Genomic DNA, 25,103 nt, shown 5'->3' with positions numbered 1-25,103 from the left:
TCATACTCACTAGGTCATGAAAATCAAAATAGTTTTATTAAAGTTCCAGTCTTTCTCTAAATTGCTCTTGGTTTAACTGCTGCTTCATATGTTAGGTAATGCTTAGTGTTTATCCAAGAATATATAGTAAACATTTCTATTTGGTTGTTAAAGGTACAGTGAGTCAGGGCCTAGCAGCTAAAGTCCTCGCCTTGAACACACCAGTATCTCACACGGGTGCCGCTTCTAATCCTGGGCAGCCCCGCTTCCCATCCAGCTCCCTGCTTGTGGCCTGGGGAAGCAGTCAAGGACAGCGCAAAGCCTTGGGACCCTGCACTCACATGGCAGACCCAGAAGAAGCTCCTGGCTTTGGATCAGCTCAGCTCTGGCCATTGCGGCTGTTTGGGGAGTGAATCAGTGGAATGGAAGATCTTCCTCTCTATCTCTCGTCATCTCTAAATACATGCCTTTCCAACAACAAAAAATAAATCTTAAAAAAAAAAAAAGATACAGTGAATCCTTGGTGCCTAATTCCCGGATCTAATTCCTGGTGCCTTTGTTAATAACTGTGCAAACCTTTTTCCAACTCAGTTTCATTCTCTGTGAAATAGTGATAAATGTGCAAAAGTGTTATACTTGTTAATGTAAGAAATAAGTGAGCCTGTTGTTGTCAAGTGCTCACTAATGTTGATTCAATACACGAGTGATGTGTGACTAGGTGAGGGAAAGGTCCAGGTGGGAAGGATAAGTGCACAGAAGAACCAACTTTGGATCTTACTGGGGATGATCAGTTAAATAGAGATAACATGACTACATATGGTGAATTAGAAATGTAAGCATGTTGCAGTATTGTCTTGGCTTATTAAATCCAGTTTTCATTTTAAAATTATTTTTCAGGCAGAAAAAGCTAGCTTGGTTCATTTATTGGATTTCCTGGGTATGATTTTTCTCACAATGATTTGGGCCATTTGTCCTCGTGACAGTCTGGCACTTTTGGGCCAATGGATCCAGTCTAAATTGCAAGAGGTAAGTCTGAGATGATATCTTGCATTTATAATGACCTGTGATGAGAATATTTTGAGATTACTATAAAGCAACAAATAACAGAAATGTTTATACATTTTATCATGAACTATAGATCCTAAATTTGAGGATCTTTATTTTCCCATTTTTTGAGCATACTGTTATATATAGGCATTTAAATAAAGAATACTCTGTCTCTAAAAATGGATGTAGATAGGTTAGAAGTACTTGGCAACTTCTGACTAATAAAATTTCCCCCCAACGTTATTGACTATGTGTAGAGAAAACTTAGTCAGTGTTTCCTTCTCCTCACCTTTACCTGCTGTGCTGGACTGACTGACTCTGCCTTTCCTGGATATTTACTATTTTTTAAAGATTTTTTTTTCAAATTGGAAAAGCAGATTTACAAAGAGAAAGAGATACAGACAGAAAGATCCTCCATCTACTGGGTTCACTACCCAAGTGGCCGTAATGGCTGCAGCTGAGCCAGTCTGGAGCCAGGAGTGTCTTCTGGGTTTCCCACGTGGGTGCAGGATCCCAAGGCTTTGGGTTGTCCTCTATGGCTTTCGCAGGCTACAAGCAGGAAACTGGATGGGAAGTGGGGCCGTGGGGACACGAACCAGCCCTGCTATGGCATCCCGGTGGACGCAAGGTTATCTTGCTGGGCCTGAATATTTGCATTTTGATGGGGAACTTATAACAACCTCTGAGCATTAGTGGACATGAAGTTGGCTGAAACCACTTTATCATTCATGCTCCTCCTCACCAACATCACTTGGAAAATACTGAAAGGTCATTCCTAGAAGGTGTTTCTTAACTTTTGTTTTTGGTGCTTATGAGTATTGATAATTGTCTCAAAAACATGCCAAATTCCTCATTCTGTTCAAAATTCCATACTATTGAAGGTGGTTCTTGGATCATACCTAACTGCTTTGTTAACCATGATTAATTATTTTATTTTACATTGTTCTTCAAATACTTTGTCTTGGTAGGTTTGATTCTTCAGGAGCAATCTGCTGTTTGTTTATTTAATGATTTGTAGAATACCCATTTAAGTGCCATCTGGGTGCTGTTTTAAGTCGGATGTCTAAAATTCTTAGGAACAAATTGGTGTTGTAGTTGCTTAAACTCTTAGAGCCTTATTCAGTGTTACTGCATCATTTGACTTCATTTAAATTGAATGTTCTTAAAGATGGAAAGAAAATTATTATTATTATTATTAAATTCTTTTTAGTATTGTTTACATAGTTAAGAGGGATGCATGCCCATGTTGGCTTCCCACTAGGGTGGGGAGGGCCAGGCATGGAGGAAGGTGGGTGGGACAAATGCTTCAATTACCTTCCTTTTTCTCTTGTGCCCACAGTGGGGGATGGGGAGGGGATCACTCTTGGTTGTCAAACTACATCAGCACCTGGTGTTGAGGGACAGTCATTTGATGATTTCTTAGAAGCCCTGATATGGGAAAGAGTGTTCCAAGGATGTTACTTGAGGGGTTTTGATAGTTCTGAGAAGCTCTTGGTTTCATTGCTCCAGAGTTGAGAAAAATCTTTCCAAGGTCTGCTGGTTGACAAAGTCTACCTAAGTGTAGCCACAGACCCAGGAACATGCTGCAAAGCTTGGCCAGAATTGTCAACCTGTTCTGCTTTCCATCCTCTGACAAAGAAGTGAACATCTCTTGCTGGCCTAGATGAGCTGGCTGTCATGTCCTGCATGTGCGTGCATCTGGGGCATGCTGTCCACTACGCAGGCATCAGCAATGAGGAGGCCCATACCTGATACATAATTCCAAGGTTGAACCACACATTCCCTGTGACTGGGGTCTGAGTCCAGAGGTCTAGTTGGGGAGTCCCCTAAGAAACCTCACCTGGGGTGACCTCAGACTTGACTCATGTGTACTAACCGGTGCAGGGTCAGTTTCGGTCTATCTCCCACACCAGCCTATGTACATACTGGTAAATGTAGCTGCATGATCAGTTCCGCCACAGCCCCATATCATGCAATCCAATAGGTACTCTGGCCCAGCCCAGCCTGCCAGCCTGCCGTAGACCTGGTCCTCACATATACCATTGGGTGCTGTGATCTGGTTGGGGTGACCTCCAATAATCCTCACCTGGGCCAACCCAGACCTGACTTTTGTGCATGCCAGCCTCTGCTATGACCTATCTGGTCTGACAGAGAAAGATTTTCCATTTGTGCTTCACTCCCTAAATGTCTGTAGTGGCTTGAACTAAGCCAACACGAAGTCAGGAGCCAGGAACTTCTGATCTCCCATGTGGGTGCAGGGTCCCAAGGACTTGAGACATCCCTGCCTGCCTTCCCTGGTGCAACAGCAGGGAGCTGGATTGAAAACAGAGTAGGGGAGACTTGAACCAGCACTCATTAGTGGATGCTGGTGTCAAAAGTTAACAGCTTAGCTTGCTGTGCCACAAAACTGACCCTAATTATTTTTCATTTAAGCCTCTTTGCAACTCTGGGAGGTTGACATGATCACCATCCATTTTACTTAAAAATAGTACAGGGCTTAGAGGTGTAAAATACTCCAGGGTTAACACTAAGTGCCAGCATTTGTCTTCAAACTGAAGTTTCACTCCTTTCAAAAGCCGATGTTGTTAAGTGTGCTGTCCATAGATTTGATGGGGACGCAAGCAGACTGCTCTCGGAGAATAAAGACATTGAGTGGAGGAGTTCCTCAGCCTTAAGCCAGTGTGACTGAGAGAAAGTCAGATCTCAAGGTCACATGCTGTGGATTTTGAGCCACCATCACAGATGTTAGCTAACTTTGAAAAATTGCTTCCTCAATTAGTAGCTCTTTTCTCAAAAGTTCTACCTATTGATCTGTCTCCTACAAAGTTTTAGTGCTTACTGAAAATTAGAATTTAACTGGAAATCATTCACATAAATACAAGTAATTAGGAAAGTTAAAGTTATGATACCTCTTTATTATTTTTTTATTGATGTCAGAAGAAAATTTTATTTTCCCACTAATCAATATTTAGAACAGAAAAAGGAAATTAAGATAATCTGTCAAAGAGCATTTTGCCATATGGTTAATTTTCTTATTGGAGTAAATCCTCTAGTAGTGTCACTGGCTATTATAAACCTGTATTTTTTTCAATTTTATTTTATAAGTGTAAAATCAAAGTGTTCCTTGGTCAGATTAAGAGCCTGCATCAATAAGCTTTTTTTTTTTTTTTAGAAAGATTCATTTTTACAAAGTTAGATATACAGAGAGGAGAGACAGAGAGGAAGATCTTCCATCCTATGATTCACTCCCCAAGTGCCTGCAGCGGCCAGAGCTGTGCTGAATCTGAAGCCAGAAGCCAGGAATTTCTTCGGGGTCTCCCACGTGGGTGCAGGGTCCCACGGCTTTGGGCCGTCCTCGACTGCTTTCCCAGGCCACAAGCAGGGAGCTGGATGGGAAGTGGAGCCACTGGGATTAGAACCGGCGCCCATATGGGATCCCGGCATGTTCAAGGCGAGGACTTTAGCAGCTAGGCCACTGCACCGGGCCCATCAATAAGCTTTCTTACAGAATCCTCTACTCAGAAAAAAAAGAGAAGTGAACTGCCCTGCCTCGTGGGCCAGTGAGCAAAGCTACTGCATGTGGTGTTGGTGTCCCATATGGGTGCTGATTTGTGTCTGCTGCTCCACTTCCAGTCTTGTGCCCTGCTCATGGCCTGGGAAAGGCAGCAGAAGATGGCTCAGGTGTTTGGCTTCTACCACCCTTGTGGGAAATCGGGGATGAAGCTCCTTGCTTCTGGCTTCTGCCTGGCCCAGCCATGGCCCATTGTGGCCATCTGGGGAATAAACCAGTAGATGGAAGACCTCTCTCTGACCCTTCCTGTTTCTCTGTGATCCTGACTTTAAAGTAAATATTTGTTTAAAAAATATTTTTTGAAAGTCTTTATTTTTATTGGCAAGGAAGATTTATAGAGACAGAGAAAGAGATCTGTTATCTGCTGGTTTGCTCTCCAAATGACTGAAATAGCTGGAGCTGAACTGATTCAAAGCCAGTAGCCAGGAGCTTCTTCTGGGTCTCTTACGCAGATTCAGGATCCCAAGGCTTTGGGCCATCTTCTGCTTTCCCGGGCCACGAGCAGGGAGCTGGATGGGAAGTGGAGCAGACAGACATGAACTGGTACCTACCTGGGATGCCAGCACTAGCAGGTCGAGGATTAGCTGGCTGAGCCACACTATTGAGCAAAAGAGTAAACAATAGATGAAATACAAAAAGTGAACTGCTTACAATATTACAGACTATGCAGAAATGTATAGACATATATAATTTTTTAATAAAATTTCCATGTTTTTAAAATCTTCATCTCTAGTGAAGGAAATAAAAGCTGTGTTTCTATTTTATACCACAGTATTCTTTAAATGATAATCATATAGACAATGTAAAAGTTGTAATCCTAGATAATAAATGGATTAATTTTGAAAATTAAATTTTCTGAACTCCTTTTGCCATGAAATAAATTGCACTAATGTGGTTTTTTTCCATCCTGTTTCTTTGTAGTATATATTTCATAGGCCATACAGTAGGACACTGGAGGCTGAAGCTGACAAAATCGGACTGCAGCTTGCCGCAAAGGTAAAGTGTTCAGGAGTTGAGAATCCACTGTGCCCTTGCCAAAGGTACAGGTCAATGTATGTTGTATTTCTGATGTTCGGCATGGGCAGAGAATGACAGGTGGAATCTACTAACCTTTCAGAGAAAATAGTCACTAATTTATAGAAATATGAGACTCGGACTTTGAAAGAATGTGTGAAGATACTCATTTTGGCTTCCTTTTATATGTGAGGCTCATCAACAAAAAACTGGGGCAGTTGAGAAATGTGTTCCTTTGGTTAAGTATTTAAGATAATTTTTAGCTATTTCCTTCCCCCTGAAGATAAGTTAATCCTATTGGTAAAGGCTGAATGAACAGCTTTTTTTTTCTGAATATTTATCATTTAAAGAAATAGTGCAGGCGCTCTGATTGGCTTGTTGGAACAGATTTTCTTTTTTCTTTTTTCTTTTTTTTTTGCTAGCCACAGAGAGCAACTGTGGGAGTTTATTTAAACTGCCCTCCTGCTTGTCTGTTTAGCAAGGTGCTTCACACCTGGCTGCTGTTTCTAATCATGTATGATAACCAAGTACTCTTAGCAGGGTTTGACAATGGAAGTGAGACTACATTTTTAGAAAATGAGTCTAAACAGTGCCACTTCACTATTAAGTCCAAATTCTATTTGATTCTTTGCTGAGTTTCTAGTATCTATTAATTATTAAAAATCAGTATTATTTGAACTTTTTGTGAATTTTATGGGTTTAATTTCATAAATCAAGACATTGCTCATCCACAAAAGCAAAAGTGGTTCTTTGAATGTTAAATAAGTAAAATTAAGTGTATTAGCAGACTGCATGCATTAAAAGTTTCCTGAATAAGGAACTTTTAACTTAGCTGAATAAAGAATTTCCTAATTTTAGTATGCAACAACCTGACAGATTTTCTTCTTAAATATATTCCGTGGCTTGATTATATTTTCCTGCTATATTTCCAAGGAACTTTGAAGTTTTGCTCTTTGATATAATTTAGTAGAGATCAGTTTTTTGGCATGTGGATGGATAGCTGTTAGATACAATATTGCATTGAAAAGGGTCATTGTTTCCTCAGTACGCCTCAGTGTCTCTTTGCTGTGAAGGCAGGAGTGTATAGAAAGGCTTGTTTCTGGAGTCACTGTTGTGTTTCAGGATTGCCTTTCAGCCAGCACCTCATATTACTGTAGCTTTGCGAAGGTGTTGCGATCTGACGGCCTATCCTCCTTCGTTCTGCAAGACTGATTGGGCTGTTTCTGGATCTTTACGTTTCCATATAATTTTAAAAATCAGTTTACTAAATTATGCACTGATGCAAAAGCATGCCTTGGATTTTCATTCAATTCACATTGCATTCATACATCAGTTTAGGAGCCATCAGTGTAGTTGGCTTGTGTTTAAAATACTAAGTCATATTTATGAGTGTGATATGTTTGCTCATTCAATTACATATTATATAATTTTTCTCACTATTTTGACTTTTTTTTTTTTAAAGATTTATCTATTTTATTACAGCTAGATATACACAGAGGGGGAGAGACAGAGAGGAAGATCTTCCATCCGATGAATCACTCCCCAAGTGAGCCGCAACAGGCCAGTGCGTGCTGATCTGAAGCCGGGAACAAGGAACCTCCTCCAGGTCTCCCACACGGGTGCAGGGTCCCAATGCATTGGGCTGTCCTCGACTGCTTTCCCAGGCCAGAAGCAGGGAGCTGGATGGGAAGTGGAGCTGCCGGGATTAGAACCGGTGCCCATATGGGATCCCGGGGCGTTCAAGGCGAGGACTCTAGCTTCTAGGCCACGCCACCGGGCCCAAACTAATTTTTTTGTATGAAAAACTTACATCTTTTTTTTCCTAGAGATTTATTTATTTTTACTGGAAAGGCAGATTTTCTTTTACTTTACAGAGAAAGAAGGAAATATAGAGAAAGATCATACCTCTGCTGGCTCACTCCCCAAGTGGCCACAACAGTCAGAGCTGAGCCAAATCCAAAGCCAGCGGCCAGGAGCTTCTTTTGAGTCTCCCATGTGGTGCAGGGTCCCAAGGCCTTGGGCCATCTTCCACTACTTTCCAGGGCCACAAGGTGGTAGCTGGATGGGAAGTGGAGCAGCCAAAACATGAATGGGTACCCACATGACATCCCAGTGCTTGCAGAGGGAGGATTAGCCAATTAGGCCATTGCATTGTGCCCTTATCTCTCATTTTAAGCCTTTTCCTTTTGTGTGTGTGTGTGTGTGTATACACATATTCTTATATATATATTCACATGAGGCTTATATTTCCTCTGATAACATCTTTGTCATGATGCAAATATTAATAGATTCTTTTTTTTTGCAGTTTATATTCTTGTTTCATTTGTTTTTCCTTTGACTCGTTTAAAAGTGTATCGCTTTAAGATTTGAACATTTAGTGATCATTTGATTGGAAAATTGTGGAATGGTTAAAATTCTTCGAAAATTCTTGATGGTGTTTTATGGCTGAGCTTGTGGTCATTTGTTAAAATGATGTGCCCCTGAAAATGGAGTCTGTCATTGTGAGTGCAGTGTACTATCCCAGGTCAGTTTTGTAAACTATATTTACATCACCCTTGTTGACTTTCTCTTCTCTTTTTTCTAGTCATTAAGGGAAGCGTGCCATTCTTTTGTTATGGTTGAGGATCGCTCTTTTTCTCTGTCTAGTTTCATTAGTTTTCACTTTGAGTATCTGTAAAGTTTTTAGCATACATGCCCAAAAGTGTTAGATCATCCTAGCAGATGGATTCCATATCAATATAAAATCTTTCTTTGTCTCTAGAGATACTTTGCTGAATTATCCACTTTCTCATTAATATTATTATCCCAGGTTTCTTTTGATTGGCATTTGTATGGTACAGCTTTTCCAGCTTATTTTTAAAGCTGCTGCTTCTTTTTTTTTTTTAAAGATTTATTTATTTTTATTGCAAAGTCAGATATACAGAGAGGAGGAGAGACAGAGAGGAAGATTTTCCGTCCAATGATTCACTACCCAAATGACTGCAACGGGCCGGTGCTGCGCCAATCCTAAGCCAGGAGCCAGGAACTTCCTCCAGGTCTCCCACGCGGGTGCAGGGTCCCAAGGCTTTGGGCCGTCCTCGACTGCTTTCCCAGGCCACAAGCAGGGAACTGGATGGGAAACGGAGCATCTGGGATTAAAGCTGGTGCCCATATGGGATCCTGGCGCAATCAAGGCGAGGACTTTAGCTGCTAGGCTATCGCTCCAGGTCTGTTTTTAAACTTTATGTCCTCATGGATATACCTGTTATAAGTAGAACATAGTAACTTCTTTAAAAAATATTTATTTATTTATTTTTCCAGTTTTAATATATTTTTATTTTCAATTTTGAATTATGTGGTACAATTTTGTATAGGCTGGGATCCCCCCCAAACTCTCACCCCTGACAGATTACTCCCATCTTGTTACAATAGTGTAGTCCTTCATAAGGAATCATAATTCTATCAGTCTCTTATTTAAGTGTACCCCAAAATTGTTGGTACAAACAATGTCAGTCCAGCATCCCACTGTCTACACATGTTCAACAATTTCATTGGGATCCATCTTTCGTCTGGAAGCAGGGATGCATGTTGCATTATACCCCCATATCTGTATTTGATAGACCCCAGTACTCCATCACTACACATTTCCATAATTGAGAAGCCATGAAACAAGGTCAACAACTGGTATGAGTTAGAATAACCACCACCACCACAACAACATCAACAACAAATTACAGTACCATGAAAAAATGCGCCGCTGAGTAACCAACAGATGGTTGACAAAAAGGAAACACAAAAGTTTCTTGGGAAAAGTGATGCCATCGTATAATCCATGAGTCCATGTTGAATTCGACAAGAGAAAAGAAATTATTTGGAATAAACCGAACTGAAATTAGAAAAACATTAAAACACATGGGATACAGGCAAAAAAGCAAACAAACAAAAAACAGTATGGATTGGATTATTGAAGTTATATTTTCCATATTGATTTCCTTACATAAGAGAACATATGGTATTTGTTCTTTTGTGATTGACTCATTTCATTGAGCATAATGGTCTCTAGTTGGGACCACCTGGTTGTAAATAGAATAATTTCATTCTTCTTAATAGCCGAATAATATTCCATGGAGTAGATGTACCACAGTTTCTTTAACCACTCTTCTTTGGACGCACATCTGGATTGTTTCCATGTCTTTGCTATTGTAGATTGTGCTGCTGCAAATATAGGATTACAGATCCCCTTCTCACATGCAGATTTCACTTCAATTGGGTATATTCCTAGGAGCAGGATAGCTGAGTCATATGGCAGGTTTATTTGCAATTTTCCAAGCACTCGCCATACTGATTTCCACAGTGGTTGTACTAGCCTACACTCCCACCAGCAGTGAGGGAGGGTGCCTTTCTCCCCACATCCTGACCAACAGGTGTTGTTAGTTGAGTTCTGATTGTAGGCTAGTCTGACTAGAGATAGGTACCTCAACGTGGTTTTCATTTGTATCTCTCTGATGGCTAGGGAGCCTGAGCATCTTTTCATATTTCTGTTGGCCATTTGAATCTGCTCTTTTGAAAAAATGTCTGTTCATTTCCATTGCCCATTTGTTACAGGGTTGTGGGTTTTGTTTTTGTTTTTGTTTTTGTTTTTTTTTTGCTGTCCCTGGGTTTCTGAAGCTCTTTATAAATCCTGGATATTAGTCCTGTATCACTTGTGTAGTGTGCAAAAGTTTTCTCCCATTCTGTTGGTTGTTTCTTCACTTTGTTAATTGTTTCTTTTGCTGTACAGAAGCTTTTTAGTTTGATGTAGTCCCATTTGTTCACTTTGGATTTGATTGCCTTTGAAAGGCAGTGACAGGGAGAGATAGAGAGCCACAAAGAGAAAGGAAACTCTGATTTGTGGGTTTACTCCCCAGATGCTGCAAGGCTGGGGCTGGAGATGGCCAAAGACTGAAATGTGGAACTCTGTGTCGGCTCTCATGAGGCTGGGAGAGGCCCAAGAACTCGGAGTGTCTTCCCTTAGCAGGGAGCTGGAGCATAAGCCGATCAGCGTTTGTCCTGTCTTGAGGAAAGTCCCATTTGAGAAAAACAGATGTTCCATAGTTTGGTAAAAGTCTTTAAGTACAGATTCTGCTGGATATAATGTAATGATCTATTTGACTGTTAGAGGAGTTTTGAAATCTCCAACTATAATTGTCGATTTGTCTGTTTTTCCTGTCAGCTCTGTTAGTTTTGCCTCAGCTTCTTATTTTTAACAGTGTATACAAGGTTCTTGCTTTTCTGATTCATTATCTTTCGCCCTCGCAGTTGCTTCGTGTATTTTGATGCTTTGTGCTAGTGGCGTACAAATTTGGGACTCTTCTGTCCTCTGAATGAATTCATTTGAGGAAAGCATTCCTTTTTTCTCTAGTAATACTTTTTTTAAAAATCTTTTTTAAAAAGAGATTTATTTGTTTTTATTGGAAAAGCAGATTTACAGTGAGGAGAGACAGAGAGAAGGATATTCTGACCACTGTTTCACTCCCTAAGCGACTACACTGGTTGGAGTTGAGCTGATCCGCAGGCAGGAGCCAGGAACCTCTTCTGGAGAGCCTCTTCTTCCACGTCTCCCACACAGGTGCAGGGTCCCAAGGCTTTGGGCCATGCTTGACTGCTTTCCCAGGCCACAAGCAGGGAATTGGATGGGAAGTAGAGCAGTCAGGACACAAAACGGCACCCATATGGGATCGTGGTATGTGCAAGGTGAGGACTTTAGCCACTAGGCTACTGCACCAGGCACAACTGTTTTTGTTCTGATGTGTGTTTTGTTTGACATTGCACTAATATAGCCACTCCAGCTTTCCCACTCTTTACTTGGTGTATCTTGTTCTTTCCACTTGTTTAAAAATATTTGACGTTTTTATTTATACCTTTTGTGTACAGAATATGCAAGATTCATCATCTGCTCTCCTCCCAGTTGCTATAGAAGGAAGCTAGATCAGAAATAGAACATCTGGGGCATGGATGGCAGTCCCACAAGCAATACCATTGCTGCAAGTTGTTTAACATTCTGTGCCAAGGATGGTGGTCCCAAGTAGTAGTGTCTTCGGTCCTTCACTGCTCACTGCCCCACAGTTCTGGACCTGGCCCCAACTTGGTAGACTCCTCTGGGTCATTCCTCAAATAGCTGCAACTCCCAAAGCTGGGCCGATCTGAAGCTAGGAGCCAGGAACCAGGAACCAAGAGCCAGAGCTTCTTCTGGGTCTTTCATGTGGAACCAAGGCCTTGGGCTAAGGTCCACTGCTTTCCCAGGCCATTAGCAGGAAGCTGGATTGAAAGTGGAGCATCTAGGACTAAAACCAGCTCCCTTATGAGATGCTAGCACAACAGATGGAGGATTAGCTTGTTACCCACCCCATCAGTATTTATTGTGGGTTCCATGTTTGGAAATTCTGAATCAGTACATCCATGACGAAGCTCTAATCTGAAAGTGATTAGGATCTTCTGACCAGTTCATATCCAGACATATTTGAGTAGTTAATTTATAATTTTGTGTTTTTGGGTGACATGGTAAGCTTACATTTTTGCTTCTAAAACTGTAGAGCATAATTAAATTAATAAGGATTTTGATATTTATAACAGAAGTTTTTTTTATTTTTTACAAAAGAACATGGATAGATGAAACTGATTTCATTTTCTAGAGTGTATTAGATATTGCTGTACTGTGTATCAGGTGACCTTTGGCCAATTATGGTAATATGATTTATTTTGTTCAAAATGGAAAGAGAGTTTTTAAGTGGTAGACACGTAGTGATGTAGGTAGTATTTGGGACATTTAGGATAGAAAAAAATGCCATCTCTGAAATAGAAAATTTTATTTATTGCTAAAAAAAAAAAAAAAAACAGGGTCCCAGGATGATAGCCTAGCGGCAAAAATCCTCACCTCACATGTGCTGGCGTTCCATATGGGTGCCAGTTCTAATCCTGGTGGCCTCACTTCCCATCCAGCTCCCTGCCTGTGGCCTGGGAAAGCAGAAGAGGATGGCCAAAGCCTTGGGACCCTGCACCTGTGTGGGAGACCCGGAAGAGGCTTCTGCTGGCTCCTGGCTTCACATTTTCTGCCCTGAACCCTGCTTTCTAGCTCTTACTACAGTGACATCTGCCATGCTGTGTTTGGGTTTTGTTGGGTTCTCCGTTATGGTTAGGAAACTGCCTCAAGCAGGCAGCAGGGAGCAGGGCAACTCTCAAGATTAGCTGAAGTGTTTCTATTTTCTTTCTTTTTTTTTTAAAATTATTTATTATTTAACTTCAGTAATTACATTGTATTATGTGACACAGTTACATAGATACTTGGGTTCTCCCCACCCCTCCCCAAACCCTCCCACATGGTGGATTCCTCCACCTTGTTGCATAACCACAGCTCAAGTTCAGTTGAGATTTCCCCATTGCAAGCGTATACCAAACATAGAGTCCAGTATCTTATTGTCCCGTCAAGTTCAACGGCTTCTTAGGTATACCCTCTCTGGTCTGAAGACAGAGCCAGCAGAGTATCATCCCAGTCAATTGAGAGCTCCAACATACCATCAGCAAAAATTTACATCACTATGGAATTAATTGACATAGTAATGAGTAACCAATATGTTAAAAGTAAATGCGAGTTCTCAGCCACCTTCTGTGACCACCTCACCTATACTTCAATTTTAGTTTATACACAACATATAACTTTCAAAACATAACATGTTATACATAACATCATATCATCTTAAATTAAGGCAAACATGTGGTATTTAACCTTTTGGGATCGGCTCATTTCCCTTAGCATTATGGTTTCCAGTTTGGCCCATTTGGCCACAAAGAACTGCATTTTGTTTTTTTTAATAGCTGAGTAGTATTCCATGGAGTAGATGAACCATAGCTTTCTTATCCAATCCTCTGTTGATGGGCATTTTGGTTGTTTCCATGTTTTTGCAATTACTGATTGTGCTGCTATGAACATAGGAGTGCATGTTGGTTTCTCATAGAACAAGTGTTCTGGATATATTCCTAGGAGTGCTATTGCTGGATCATACGGTATGTTGAATTTGAGTTGTTTGAATATTCTCCATACTGATTTCCATAGAGGCTGTACCAGCCTGCAGCCCCACCAGCAGTGGAGTAGGGTTCCCTTTTCCTCGCAACCTCGCCAACAAGTGTCGTTGGCGCTTTTATTCATGTGGGCCAGTCTTACTGGCGTTAGGTGGTACCTCATTGATGTTTTAATTTGGATTTCCCTTATTGCCAGGGAACTTGAGCATTTTTTCATATGCTTATTTGCCATTTGGGTTTGTTCCTTTGTGAAGTGTTTGCCCATTTCCCGTGCCCATTTCTTGAGTGGCTTGTTTGTTTTGACATTTTGGTTGTTTTGTAGCTCTTTGTATATTCTGGAGATCAGCCCTCTATCACCTATGTCGTGTGCGAAGATCTTCTCCCATTCTGTGGGTTGCCTTTTTACTTTGTTGATTGTTTCTCTAGCTGTACAGAAGCTTCTTAGTTTGATGAGGTCCCAATTGTTTATTTTGGTCTTGATTTCTACTGCATCTGGAGTCTTTTTTAGGAAGTGAGGCCCTACCCCTAAGTGTTCCAGTGTGTTTCCAACATTTTCTTCCAAAAGTTTGAAGGTTTCTGGATGTAGGTTTAGATCTGTTATCCATTTAGATCTGATCTTAGTGTATGATGAGAGATGTGGATCTATTTTTTTTGTTTCTGCAGGCTATCAACCAGTTGTCCCAACAGCATTTATTGAACAGACCTTCCCATTTGCCTGGATTGTCGTTTGTCTTTTTGTCAAAGATTATTTGGCTGTATCTGTGTGGGTTTCCTTCTGGCATTTCTATTCTGCTCCATTGATCTTCCTCTCTATCTTTGTGCCAGTACCAGGCTGTTTTGATAACCACTGCCCTATAGTATGTCCAGAGGTCCGGAACTGTGATTCCCCCTGCTAACTTCCTGTTCTTCAGGATAGTTCTAGCTATTCGTGGTTTTTTGTGCTTCCAGATGAACCTTTGGATCATTGTTTCCAGTTCCATGAAGAATGTTTTGGGCAATTTGATTGGGATTGCGTTGAATGTATATATTGCTTTTGGCAGTATAGACATTTTAATGATATTGATTTTACCTATCCAGGAGCATGGGATGTTACTCCATCTTTTGAGGTCTTGTTCAATTTCTTTTTTAAGTAGTTTGTAGTTTTCTTCAAATAAGTCTTCTACATTTTTGGTTAGATTTAATCCCAGATATTTCATACTTTTCTCTGTTATTTTGAATGGTATCTTGCTGGTTAAGTCTTTTTCCATCTTGGGGCTGTTCGCATACACTATGGCTGTTGATTTTTGTTCATTAATTTTGTACCCTGCCACTCTACCAAACTCTCGTACAAGTTCTAGCAGTCTCTGTATTGAGTCTCTTGGCTCTTCTACATAAAGAATCATATCATCTACGTATAGTGAGAGTTTAACTTCTTCGTTTCCCATTTGGATTCCTCTGATTTCTTTTTCTTGTCTTATGGCCTCAGTGAGTACCTCTAGGACTATGTTGAATAGTAGTGGAGAAAGTGGACATCCCTGTTTTGTTCCAGATCTCAGTGGGAAGGGTTCCAGCTTTTCTCCATTCAGTATGATGCTGGCGTTGGGTTTTTCATATATGGCTTTAATTATGTTGTGGATTTTTCCATCTATGCCTACCTTGATTAGGGTTTTTAGTAGGAAGTGATGTTGGATTTTGTCGAAAGCTTTTTCTGCATCTATTGATACTATCATGTGATTCTTGTTTTTCAGTTTTTGGATGTGGTGTATCACATTTACAGATTTTCGAATGTTGAACCATCCCTGCATTCCAGGGATGAATCCTACTTGATCTGGATGAATGATCTGTCTGATGTGTTTTTGAATTCTGTTGGCTAGGATTTTGTTGAGAATCTTAGCATCAATGTTCATCAAAGAGATAGGTCTGTAGTTTTCCTTCTCTGTTAGTTCTTTGTCTGGTTTTGGGATTAAGGTAATGTTGGCTTCATAGAATGAGTTTGGAAGGGTTGCCTCTTTTTCTATTGTTTTGAAGAGTTTGTAGAGGATTGGGGTCAGCTCTGTTCGGAATGTTTTGTAGAATTCTGGAGTGAAGCCGTCTGGGCCTGGGCTTTTCTTTGTTGGGAGGTCTTTAATCACTGATTCAATCTCTACTTCAGTTATGGGTTTGTTCAGGTCGTTTGTTGCCTCTGGGCTAAGTTTTGGCAAGTGGTAGAAGTCTAAGAACTTTTCCATTTCTTGGTGATCTTCTGATTTGTTGGAGTACAGTGCTTTGTAGTAATTTCTAATTATGGCCTTAATGGATGCGGTGTCTGTTGTTATGTTGCCTTTTTCATCTTTGATGCTGTTAATTCTTGCCTTCTCTTGTTTTTTCTTTGTCAGTCGGGCCAGTGGGGTGTCTATCTTGTTTATCTTCTCAAAAAACCAGCTTTTTGATTCATTGATTTTGTGTATGGTTTTTTTTATTTCTATCTGGTTGATTTCCTCCCTTGTTTTGATGATTTCTTGTTTCCTATTGTGTGTGGGGCTCTTCTGCTGTTGTTTTTCCAGTTCCTGGAGGTGTGTGTTTAGTTCCTGTATTTGGCGTCTCTCTTGGGCCTTGACATGAGCCCAATTGCGATGAGTTTACCCCTTAGCACTGCTTTGGCCATGTCCCACAAATTTTGGAATGTTGTGTCAGAGTTTTCATTGGTTTCCATAAATTTTTTGATCTCATCTTTAATTTCTTCTGTGATCCATTGTTCGTTTAGTAGCATATTGTTCAGCCTCCAAGAGTTTCTGTATTTCCTGGGGCATTTTGAATTGCTGATTTCCAGCTTCATTCCGTGGTGGTCTGAGAGGGTACATGGTATGATTCCTATCTTTTTGAAGTTATTTAGGTTTGCTTTGTGTCCTATCATGTGGTCGATCCTGGAGAAGGTGCCATGCACTGCTGAAAAAAATGTATAATCTGTGGCCTTAGGGTAAAAAATTCTATAAATGTCAACCAAGTCCATTTGTTCTATTGTTTATATGAGCTCTGTTGTTTCTTTGTTGAGTTTTTGTTTTGTTGATCTGTCTATAGTTGTTAGTGGGGTGTTAAGATCACCCACTATTATTGTGTGCATATCTATGTCTCCCCTTAAGTCTGTAAGTAATTGCTTCACGTAGCTAGGTGCGTTTGAATTTGGTGCATATATGTTCACAATGGTAATTACTTCCTGATGGATCAGTCCCTTCACCAATATATAATGTCCTTCCCTGTCCTTTTTGATGTGTATCAGATTGAAGTCCACATCATCTGAAATTAAGACAGCTACCCCAGCCTTTTTTTCTCGTCCATTGGCATGAAATATCTGTTTCCAACCTTTCACTTTCAGCTTCTTCGAATCTCTTCTGGTTAGATGTGTCTTTTGTAGGCAACAGATAGTTGGGTGCTGTTTGATAATCCATTCTGTTAATCTATGCCTTTTGATTGGTGAGTTCAGGCCATTTGTGTTAAGAGTTAAAATTGAGAGGTGGTGATTTTGCCCTGCCATACTTGTTTTTGTGGGTGTTGATATCTGTGTTATTGCCCTTCCTTGTGTGGACTTTAGTGGGGAGATCTTCCTGTTTGCCATCCTTGCTTATGATTCACCTCCTTTTTTTTCTGGATTTAGTGCATTTCTAAGGAGATTTTGTAGAGCTAGTTTTGTGCTGGCATATTCTTCTAATTTCTCTTTGCTGTGGAAGTATTTGATTTCGTTCTCAAATACAAATGAGATCTTTGCTGGGTACAATAGTCTTGGTTGACAGTTGTTCTGATTCAGGATTTGGAAGATCTTTGTCCATTCTCTTCTTGCTTGTAAGGTCTCTTCAGAAAAGTCAGCAGTGATCCTGATTGGTTTTCCCTGGTATGTGATCTTTTCTCTGCTTCGTACTTGTCTCAGGATTCTTTCTTTGTCTTCGTTGGAGTGGAACTTGAGCACCATATGTCTGGGTGAAGATCGCTTTGGGTTATATCTGCTGGGAGTCCTCTGACCGTCCTGGATTTGAGCTGGATTCATGTTCCAAGTGTTTTGAAAATTTTCCTGTATAATTTCGTCGAGCACCATTTGCATTCCTGATTCTTTTTCCGCTCCTTCAGGAAGGCCAATAATCCTAATATTTGATTTTCTGAGGTTGTGTTTCATTTCTTGTATGGTCTTATTGGCTTTGTTCAGACTTGTCTCCAGCTGTTTAATGAACTGGGTGTGTTCGTTTTGTGTGTCTTCCGTTTCAGAGATCCTCTCTTCTGCTGTATTTGTTCTGTTGGTTAGGCTCTCAATTTTGTGCTCTAAGTCAAGGATTTTACTTTTCATTTGTTGTATTTCTGAGGCTATGTGGTTCTTGAATTCCTTGAAGTCCTCCCAATTCTTCTCATTGTCTCTGACATATTTTAACATTATTTTTTTGAATTCCTGGTCTGGTAGATCTTCTATGTCTTCATCTCGCATCTCCGAAATAGACATTGGCTTTCGATCCTTTATTGGTAGGGTGTTGGCACTCTCATCTGGATCATTACCTTTTCTGGTATTTCTTCCCATTGTGTTAGTGTTTCTTTTTTGAGAGACCTAGGCACCAGTGTGCTGAGGGGTCTCCAAGCACTATCCTGTAGAGATCGGAGTCTGCAGGCGTGGAGTAGCAGGGTGTGGGAATTTTCAAGGCACTTTTGGTGCGTCTCCAGAACACTGGACCTCAGGGCGCCACTTCCAGGGCCCAGCGGATTCAAAGCGCACTCTCAGCTCATCCCCTACAGGTATGCTACCACAGGGCGTGGGGGAGTGAAGGCACTCTCTGTGCGCGCCCCCTGTGCGCTGGATCACAGGGCTCGGAGCAAGGGACTATAGGGCGTGGGGTGTTCCAGGTGCTCTCTGGAAGCGCCTCCTGCGCAGGCCCGCCCACCCCAGCACTTGCAGGGGACCGACCGCCCCGGCACTAGCAGGGAACTGCCCAGCCCAGAGGCGTGCTCGGGTTCCTGTGGGATAGCACCGCCCAGCTGAGTGCCAGACTGCAAAGGCACGGGGGAGTATCCAGTGTGCCTTTTGCCTTTCTCCCAGACACAGTTTTGGCAGTTTCAAGGCACTCGCCCTGTGTCTCTAGACGCTGGAGTCTGGGGGGGGAGGGGTGGGGAGACGAGCACCAATTGTGTTCAGGCTCTGTGCGTGCCCCTGGGGGGCCAACTCCCGAAGCCTCCAACCCACCACTGTCCCCACCCAACTCACTCAAACCTCAGGTTCTTGCAGTCTGCCTCTTCCTCTGGTGGGAATCCTGGCCGCCGGTGCGTCTCCCGACTGCTGCGTCCGTTGCTGTTCCTGGCGGGTCGCGATGGAGCCTGGAGGCTGCGGCTGGTGCAGGTCCCGGGGGTTGGCGACCAGGGTGGGCAGATGCCGGCGGGTCCCGGTGATTCAGGGTCCTGGTGTCCGCAGCGGGGCAGGTCCTGGCGAGTCCTGGTGACCAGGGTGAGCAGATGCCAGCGGGTCCCAATCACCTCCAGTCCTCACGATCACTGCGTCTGCGGGTCGGTCTACTGGTCGGTTTGTGGATCGGTCTGCGGCTTTCAGTGTCTGCACTCAAAGGTGACTCAGCAGGTCAGGAGCGGAAAGTCGTCTCCCCTGTCCTTTGCTTTGTTTTTCCCTGGTTGCTCTTCCGAGTTGTGTGGATTTTTTTGGCTCCACACTGTCCAGGGAATTTCACGTTCTTCTCCCTGTAGTTCTATGCTGCTCCACTTACGCTTTTGTCGCGTTCTAGCCCTCTCTGTCTGTGAGCTCTCTCACAGTCTTCCTCCTATGTCGGCCATCTTGCGAGTCTCCCCTGTTTCTATTTTCTGAGGATCACAAATTTGTCCTGTTTTCTATTGCCTGACAACGTTTGCCCTGTGTATTTTGTCCAACTTAGTATGTAGTTACTCACAGTGGGAGGACAGGTTCACCACTGTTGCTCTTTTATGCTAGAGGTTAAGCTTCAAAATTTGTGATTCACAAAATTTGTGTATTTGAATTTTATAAGAAGAACTAGCAAATTGATCAGAAGCTCTCTGCATAGTTGGGAGCTTAGCTGTAAGATTATAGGATGTTGAGTTAGTTTGCTCTTTTTGAAACCTTCACATGCAACATACAGGCCTTTCCTCTGTGGCCATGTAAGTGTATTTAGATAAATCCTCTAAATCTAAGTCTTGGGAGTGTACTTTTATTATTAAGCCTCTTTATTTTTCTTAAGATGTTTTTATTGGAAAGGCTGATTTGCAGAGAAAAGGAGGTGCAGAGAGATCTTCCGTCTGCTGGTTCACACCCAAAATGGCCACAATGGCCAGAGCTAAGCCGATCTGAAGCCATGAGCCAAGAGCTTCTGCTGAGTCTCCCACACAGATACAGGGTCCCAAGGCTTTGAGTAGTCCTTGACTGCTTTCCCAGGCCACAAGCAGGGAGCTGGATGGGAAGTGGTGCAGCTGGGACACGAACTGGTGCCCATATGGGATCCCATGGTCACAAGGTAGAGAATTAGCCAATTGAGCTGTCACACTGGTCCCTATTAAAACTCTTAAAAGGTCATACATGAACCCTTTTCTGTGTACAAATATTTAAATCTTCCTGAGGCATGGGAGTGCCAATCAATTGCCAAAGGAGTACTAAAGTGTAGTGTTAATGTGTGAACTCTAAATTTGAGTGTCTGCAGTGCCAGAGAGGACTCTATTGTGAAATTGAGGAAGCTATTTATCCTTTTTGTGTCTCAACTTTGGTCATCCGTGGGAAAGGGACAGTAATCACATATAATTAAAGTCCTTACAGCTGTTCTTTTAATTGTATTTGTTAAAATATCTGCTTGTTATTTCTTCTTACCTATTTTATAAATATCTCAGATGTACTGTATTCAATGTTAAATCTTTGATGATTTCCCCTTGACTTACTTCTAGCCTTTCCTTTTTTTTTTTTTTTTAGATTTTATTTACAGGCAGCCAACAGCTGAGTAAGGCCAGGTTAATGTCAGGAGCCCGGAACTCTGTCCAGGTCTCCCAGGTGGGTGGGAGGAACCCCTAGCTCTTGGGCCACTCTCTGCTGCTTTCTCAGGCACATTGGCAGGAAACTGGATTAGAAGTGAAGTAACTGCCACTTGAACCAGTGCCATTAGGAATTGCTGGCATTTCAGGCAGTGGCTTAACCTACTGAGCCATAATCCTGGGCCCTACAGTCTCCCCTCCCCCATTAAATCTACCATCTTTTCCTGCATTACTTGTGGAAAAATCATAGTTCTTCCCTTTTCCTCATCTTTTACACCAAGTCCTGGCAGTTCTTTATATGAAATGAATTTCATGTTTCCCTCTTGTCTATTAGTATCTTTTAATAAAAAATTACTTATTTTTATTTGAAAGTCATATTTACAGAGAGAAGGAGAGAGAGAGAGAGAGAGAAAGAGACAGAGACAGATTGAGAGAGAGATTTGTCTGCTGGTTCACTCCCCAAGTGGCAGTAACGGATGGAGCTGATCGGATCTAAAGCCAGTAGCCAGGAGCTTCTTCTAGATCTACCATATAGATGCAGAGTCCCAAAGCTTTGGTCCATTCTCTACTTCTTTCCCAGGGTATAAGCAGGGAATTGGATGGTAGTTGAAACATTGGGACACAAATTGGTGCCGATATGGGATGCCAACACTTGAAGATGGGGCAATAGCCTGGAGCCATGGTGCTAGCCCTATTTAAGGAAATTTTAAAGTGAAAAGTGGAAAGATAAATTGTAATTATCCTGATGAAGTGTTAGTAGGAAAGTTTGGGCATTGCAAACAGCATGCTCAAAGGCAAGAAAAACAGGCATTTCCAGGAATTGAGAATTTAGCACAACTAAAGTATAGACTGATTTCCAGAATATTTCTAGAAAAGATTGAAAGGTAGGCGGTGGTTTCTTTGTTGGCAACTTTAAGGACTTTTTGCTTTTTCTAGTAGAGGTGTTAGGACTGTAGTCTTACCACTGACTTACAAACTGTTGCTGTTGCAGGGGACTGCAGGCAAATCGCTAAATCTCAAGTCTGTTTTCTAGTCTGAACAGTGAAATCCTAATAGAACCTACCTCAGAGACTTATTTTTGGCTGCTCTGGGCCTGATTTCTCTTTTGCTACTCATATCCTTTTGGGGGTCTTGATATATCAGATTCCCTTTGCTTCTTGCCAGTTAGTATTCAATAGACATAATTCTCCTTTCCTGAATTCTCTCCTTCCTAACAGTCTTTGGATAAATAGTCTGGCTTCCTTTGTAGCCTGCTTAAAAGTGAGAAAGTGTATAGAGCTGAGGACACAGAACTGCCTGTGCGTGCCCTTGGTACTTCGGCTAGCTGTGATTTTCTCCAGAAATCAGCGTGTGAACATTCTGATTTTATGTCACTTGTGTGAAGTTAGAAACTGGGAGCTGTTCCTGAGAGGCTGAACTGTTTGTTCTGTACTTTCCCACTGGATTTATGCGTTTTCAAGGCTAAGGACCCCAAAGGATATAGAAAACGCACTCCAACCAAATTCCTAATGAGCCCAGGACAGGCAGCTTGCACTTCTTCTCTGCTACTCATTTAAGCTTATTTTGTATAGTTACATTTATACAGGAGTTTTTTTTTAATTTGAAGGTGTTATATTAATTACCTGAATTATTGATATGGTTAATAATTAGGAGGACTAAGATGGTTACTAGCTGTCCAGAGATCTGACAGAGCGATGTTCTGTTTCATGTTTTACTTGTTGGCTATGTGTGTTCATTTTTTCACTGTAGATATTTTGAGTCTTTACATTTAAATGCAGCTAAACTATCCATTTTTATTTTTGAATGTACTTCTTAAGCTTAGGAAAGAAAAATAATTTTTTTAGAAGATTTATTTTTTTAGTTGCAAAGTTAGATATATAGAGAGAGGAGGAGACACTGAAAGAAATATCTTCCATTCGATGAGTTACTCCCCAAGTGACTGTAACGACTGGTGCTACGCTGATCCGAAGCCAGGAGCCAGGAGCCAGGAGCTCTTCTGGGTCTCCCATGCGGGTGCAAGGTCCCAAGGCTTTGGGCCGTCCTCGACCGTTTTCCCACGTCACAAGCAGGGAGCTGAATGGGAACCAGGGCTGCCGGGATTAGAATTGGCACCTGTATGGGATCCTGGCACATTCAAGGCGAGAATTTTAGCCACTAGGCCACGGCACTGGGCCCAAGAAAACTAATTTCATTCAGTATTTGTAAACCGGGAGCATGGTGTGAGTATTTAGTGTAGTGGTTGTGATGCGACTTTCGACACCTATGTCTCATGCTGGAGTGTCTAGGTCGGAGTCCCAGTTCCACTCCTGATTGCAGCTTCCTGCTAATGTGCACTCTGCCACCCTGGTGGCACACTTGAATTGAGTTCCTGGTTTTGCCCTGGAAGGCTCCAGCTGTTGTAGACACTGGGGAATGAACCAGCAGATGGGAGATACGATATTCTCTCTCTCTGATCCTCAAATATATTAAAAAAAAAAAATAAAAAGGGGGCTCATCACAGTAGCCTAGTGGCTAAATCCTCTCATTGCAGCCGCTAAGATTGCATATGGGTGCAAGTTCCAATCCTGGATGCCCCACCTCCCACCCAGCTCCCTGCTTCTGGCCTGGGAAGGCAGCAGAGCACGACCCAAAGCCTTGGGACCCTGCGCCTGCATGGGAGACCTGGAAAATGCTCCTGGCTCCTGACTTTGGATTGGCTCAGCTCGAGCCATTGCGGTCATTTGGGGAGTGAAGCAGTGGGCAGAATATCTTTGTAAATCTCCCTTTCCAATGAAAATAAATAAATCTTAAAAAATAATAGTAGTAAAAAGGTAAGTGATTTAGGGTGAGTGTTTGGGGTAGCAGTTAAGACTCTAGTTTGGACACCTGCAACCCATACTGGAGTGCCTGGGTTTGAATATAAGCACTATTTTTTCTTGCAAAGATTTATTTTTATTTGAAAGACAGACTTACAGAGGGAGAAGAAGAAACAGAGATGCTTTCTGTCCAGTGGTTCACTCCCCAAATGGCAAGTGGCCCAGAGAGCTGATCTCTTGCCTCTTACAAGGGAGACTTGGCTCCTGAAAAGCTGGGGATCTCAGCAATGAGATGTGTGTGCCTCCTCTGTCTCTCAAGAAAGAAATAAGAAGAAAAGGGAAAAAATAATCTAATGGATCCTCCAAGAGCACTGTTTTTTTTTTTTTTAAATACTTTAAAGTTGCTTTATTACTTTTGTGTGAGAGCGAGCGAGCTTGTGTCTGCCGGTTAATTCCCTAAATGGCTGTAATGACTAGAACTGCACTGGATTTGGTGACCCAGTTACCTAAGCCTCACCTTCCTTCCGGGGTCTGCATTGGCAGGAAGGAAGCAGTTCTGACCTGGAGCCTGGAATTAAATCCTCAAATTCCTGCTCCCTCTGTGGTTTAGTTACAGAGACTGGTAAGGTATAGGGTATATGATAAAATTGCTGTTCACTGGGTAGGGGCCAGGGATAATAAATATTCCATAGGGTTTTGCAGAACCGTTACAAGGAGGCATTTGTGTCTCTGGATGCTCTAGTGCCAGTTCTGGGAAATTGCCTGCTGCTTTGCCCAAGTAACTCTGAGATAACTTTGCCAATAGCTCCATCTAGTGAGGAAATTAGGTAATGAATGGAATCCCCTTTCTGGCAGAAATAAGGGGACATTAAAAATCTCAAAATTATATAAAGTAGATTATATTATCATAAGCCTTTAGAATAGAATGGAACATTGTAGCTACTTTAATCTGCCTTATCCTTTCACAGGTAAGAAAAACAGTCTAAAGAGGTGAATTGCTTTGTTTAATAGCATTCACCTGGTTGTGGTAGCAGCCCCCTCCTCCGGGCTCTTTTTTTATGATTACTGTTCTGAGCCTACATCACAGAAAATTGACTGTCTTTTTGTTTTATTTGGGTTGCTGTTTTAGGTTTTTTGTTTTATACGTTATTTAAGATGGAAAAAAACAGCGAATTTGGAGGACATCTTATTTAATGAGTGGTAAAGTAACTCTCCTCATGTGAACAGTATGCTGAGCATCTTACTTTGAACTTGTTTTCTTTAACCTGGAGGAATAATATAGGATTTTGCATATGTTTTTACATTTTATTTGCTGCAATTTGAGTTCTTGAGTGTTATGATGAAACTTTACCTAAAGTGGAGAAAAATATGTAAACAGGAAAGCTAATTTAAAACCACAGATAGAAATATATATATATATATACCAGAAACCCTATTGGAAACAGAATTTACTGTGTTGATTAACTGATTTTCTGGCAATCAAAATGTTTTACATGAACCATTAATAATGTCATTTCTTTTTGGGAGCACATGTTTTTGGTAAAAATCATTTTCTTTTTTAATGAGAGGGACTGGCAAGCCACTGAGGTTTGTTTAGCTGAAGCCATCTCAAGACTGTCTCATTCAGTTAGAAGAAAGCCATTTTAAATTATTGACCGGAAAAATGTTGTTCAAAGAAGAAATGGGTTACAAAATAA

The 25,103-nt window shown here is 41.6% G+C and overlaps 1 protein-coding gene across 2 annotated transcripts in view; it reads left to right on the top strand.

Annotated features, from left to right (window-relative positions):
- OMA1 (OMA1 zinc metallopeptidase) overlaps positions 1 to 25,103 on the top strand; it is a 66,449-nt gene that overhangs the window by 10,056 nt on the left and 31,290 nt on the right. For both annotated transcript variants that reach the window (XM_004588712.3, XM_058656660.1), the window contains exons 5-6: positions 877 to 1,005; positions 5,519 to 5,593. In XM_004588712.3, coding sequence (XP_004588769.2) covers positions 877 to 1,005; positions 5,519 to 5,593 — 204 coding nt within the window. The remainder of the gene's footprint in view (positions 1 to 876; positions 1,006 to 5,518; positions 5,594 to 25,103) is intronic.

This window comes from Ochotona princeps, chromosome 2, assembly GCF_030435755.1.
Source record: "Ochotona princeps isolate mOchPri1 chromosome 2, mOchPri1.hap1, whole genome shotgun sequence".
NCBI classification, from domain to species: Eukaryota; Metazoa; Chordata; class Mammalia; order Lagomorpha; family Ochotonidae; genus Ochotona; species Ochotona princeps.
Note: the sequence above shows the minus strand (reverse complement) of the source record. Positions and strands in the feature narration are given on the sequence as shown.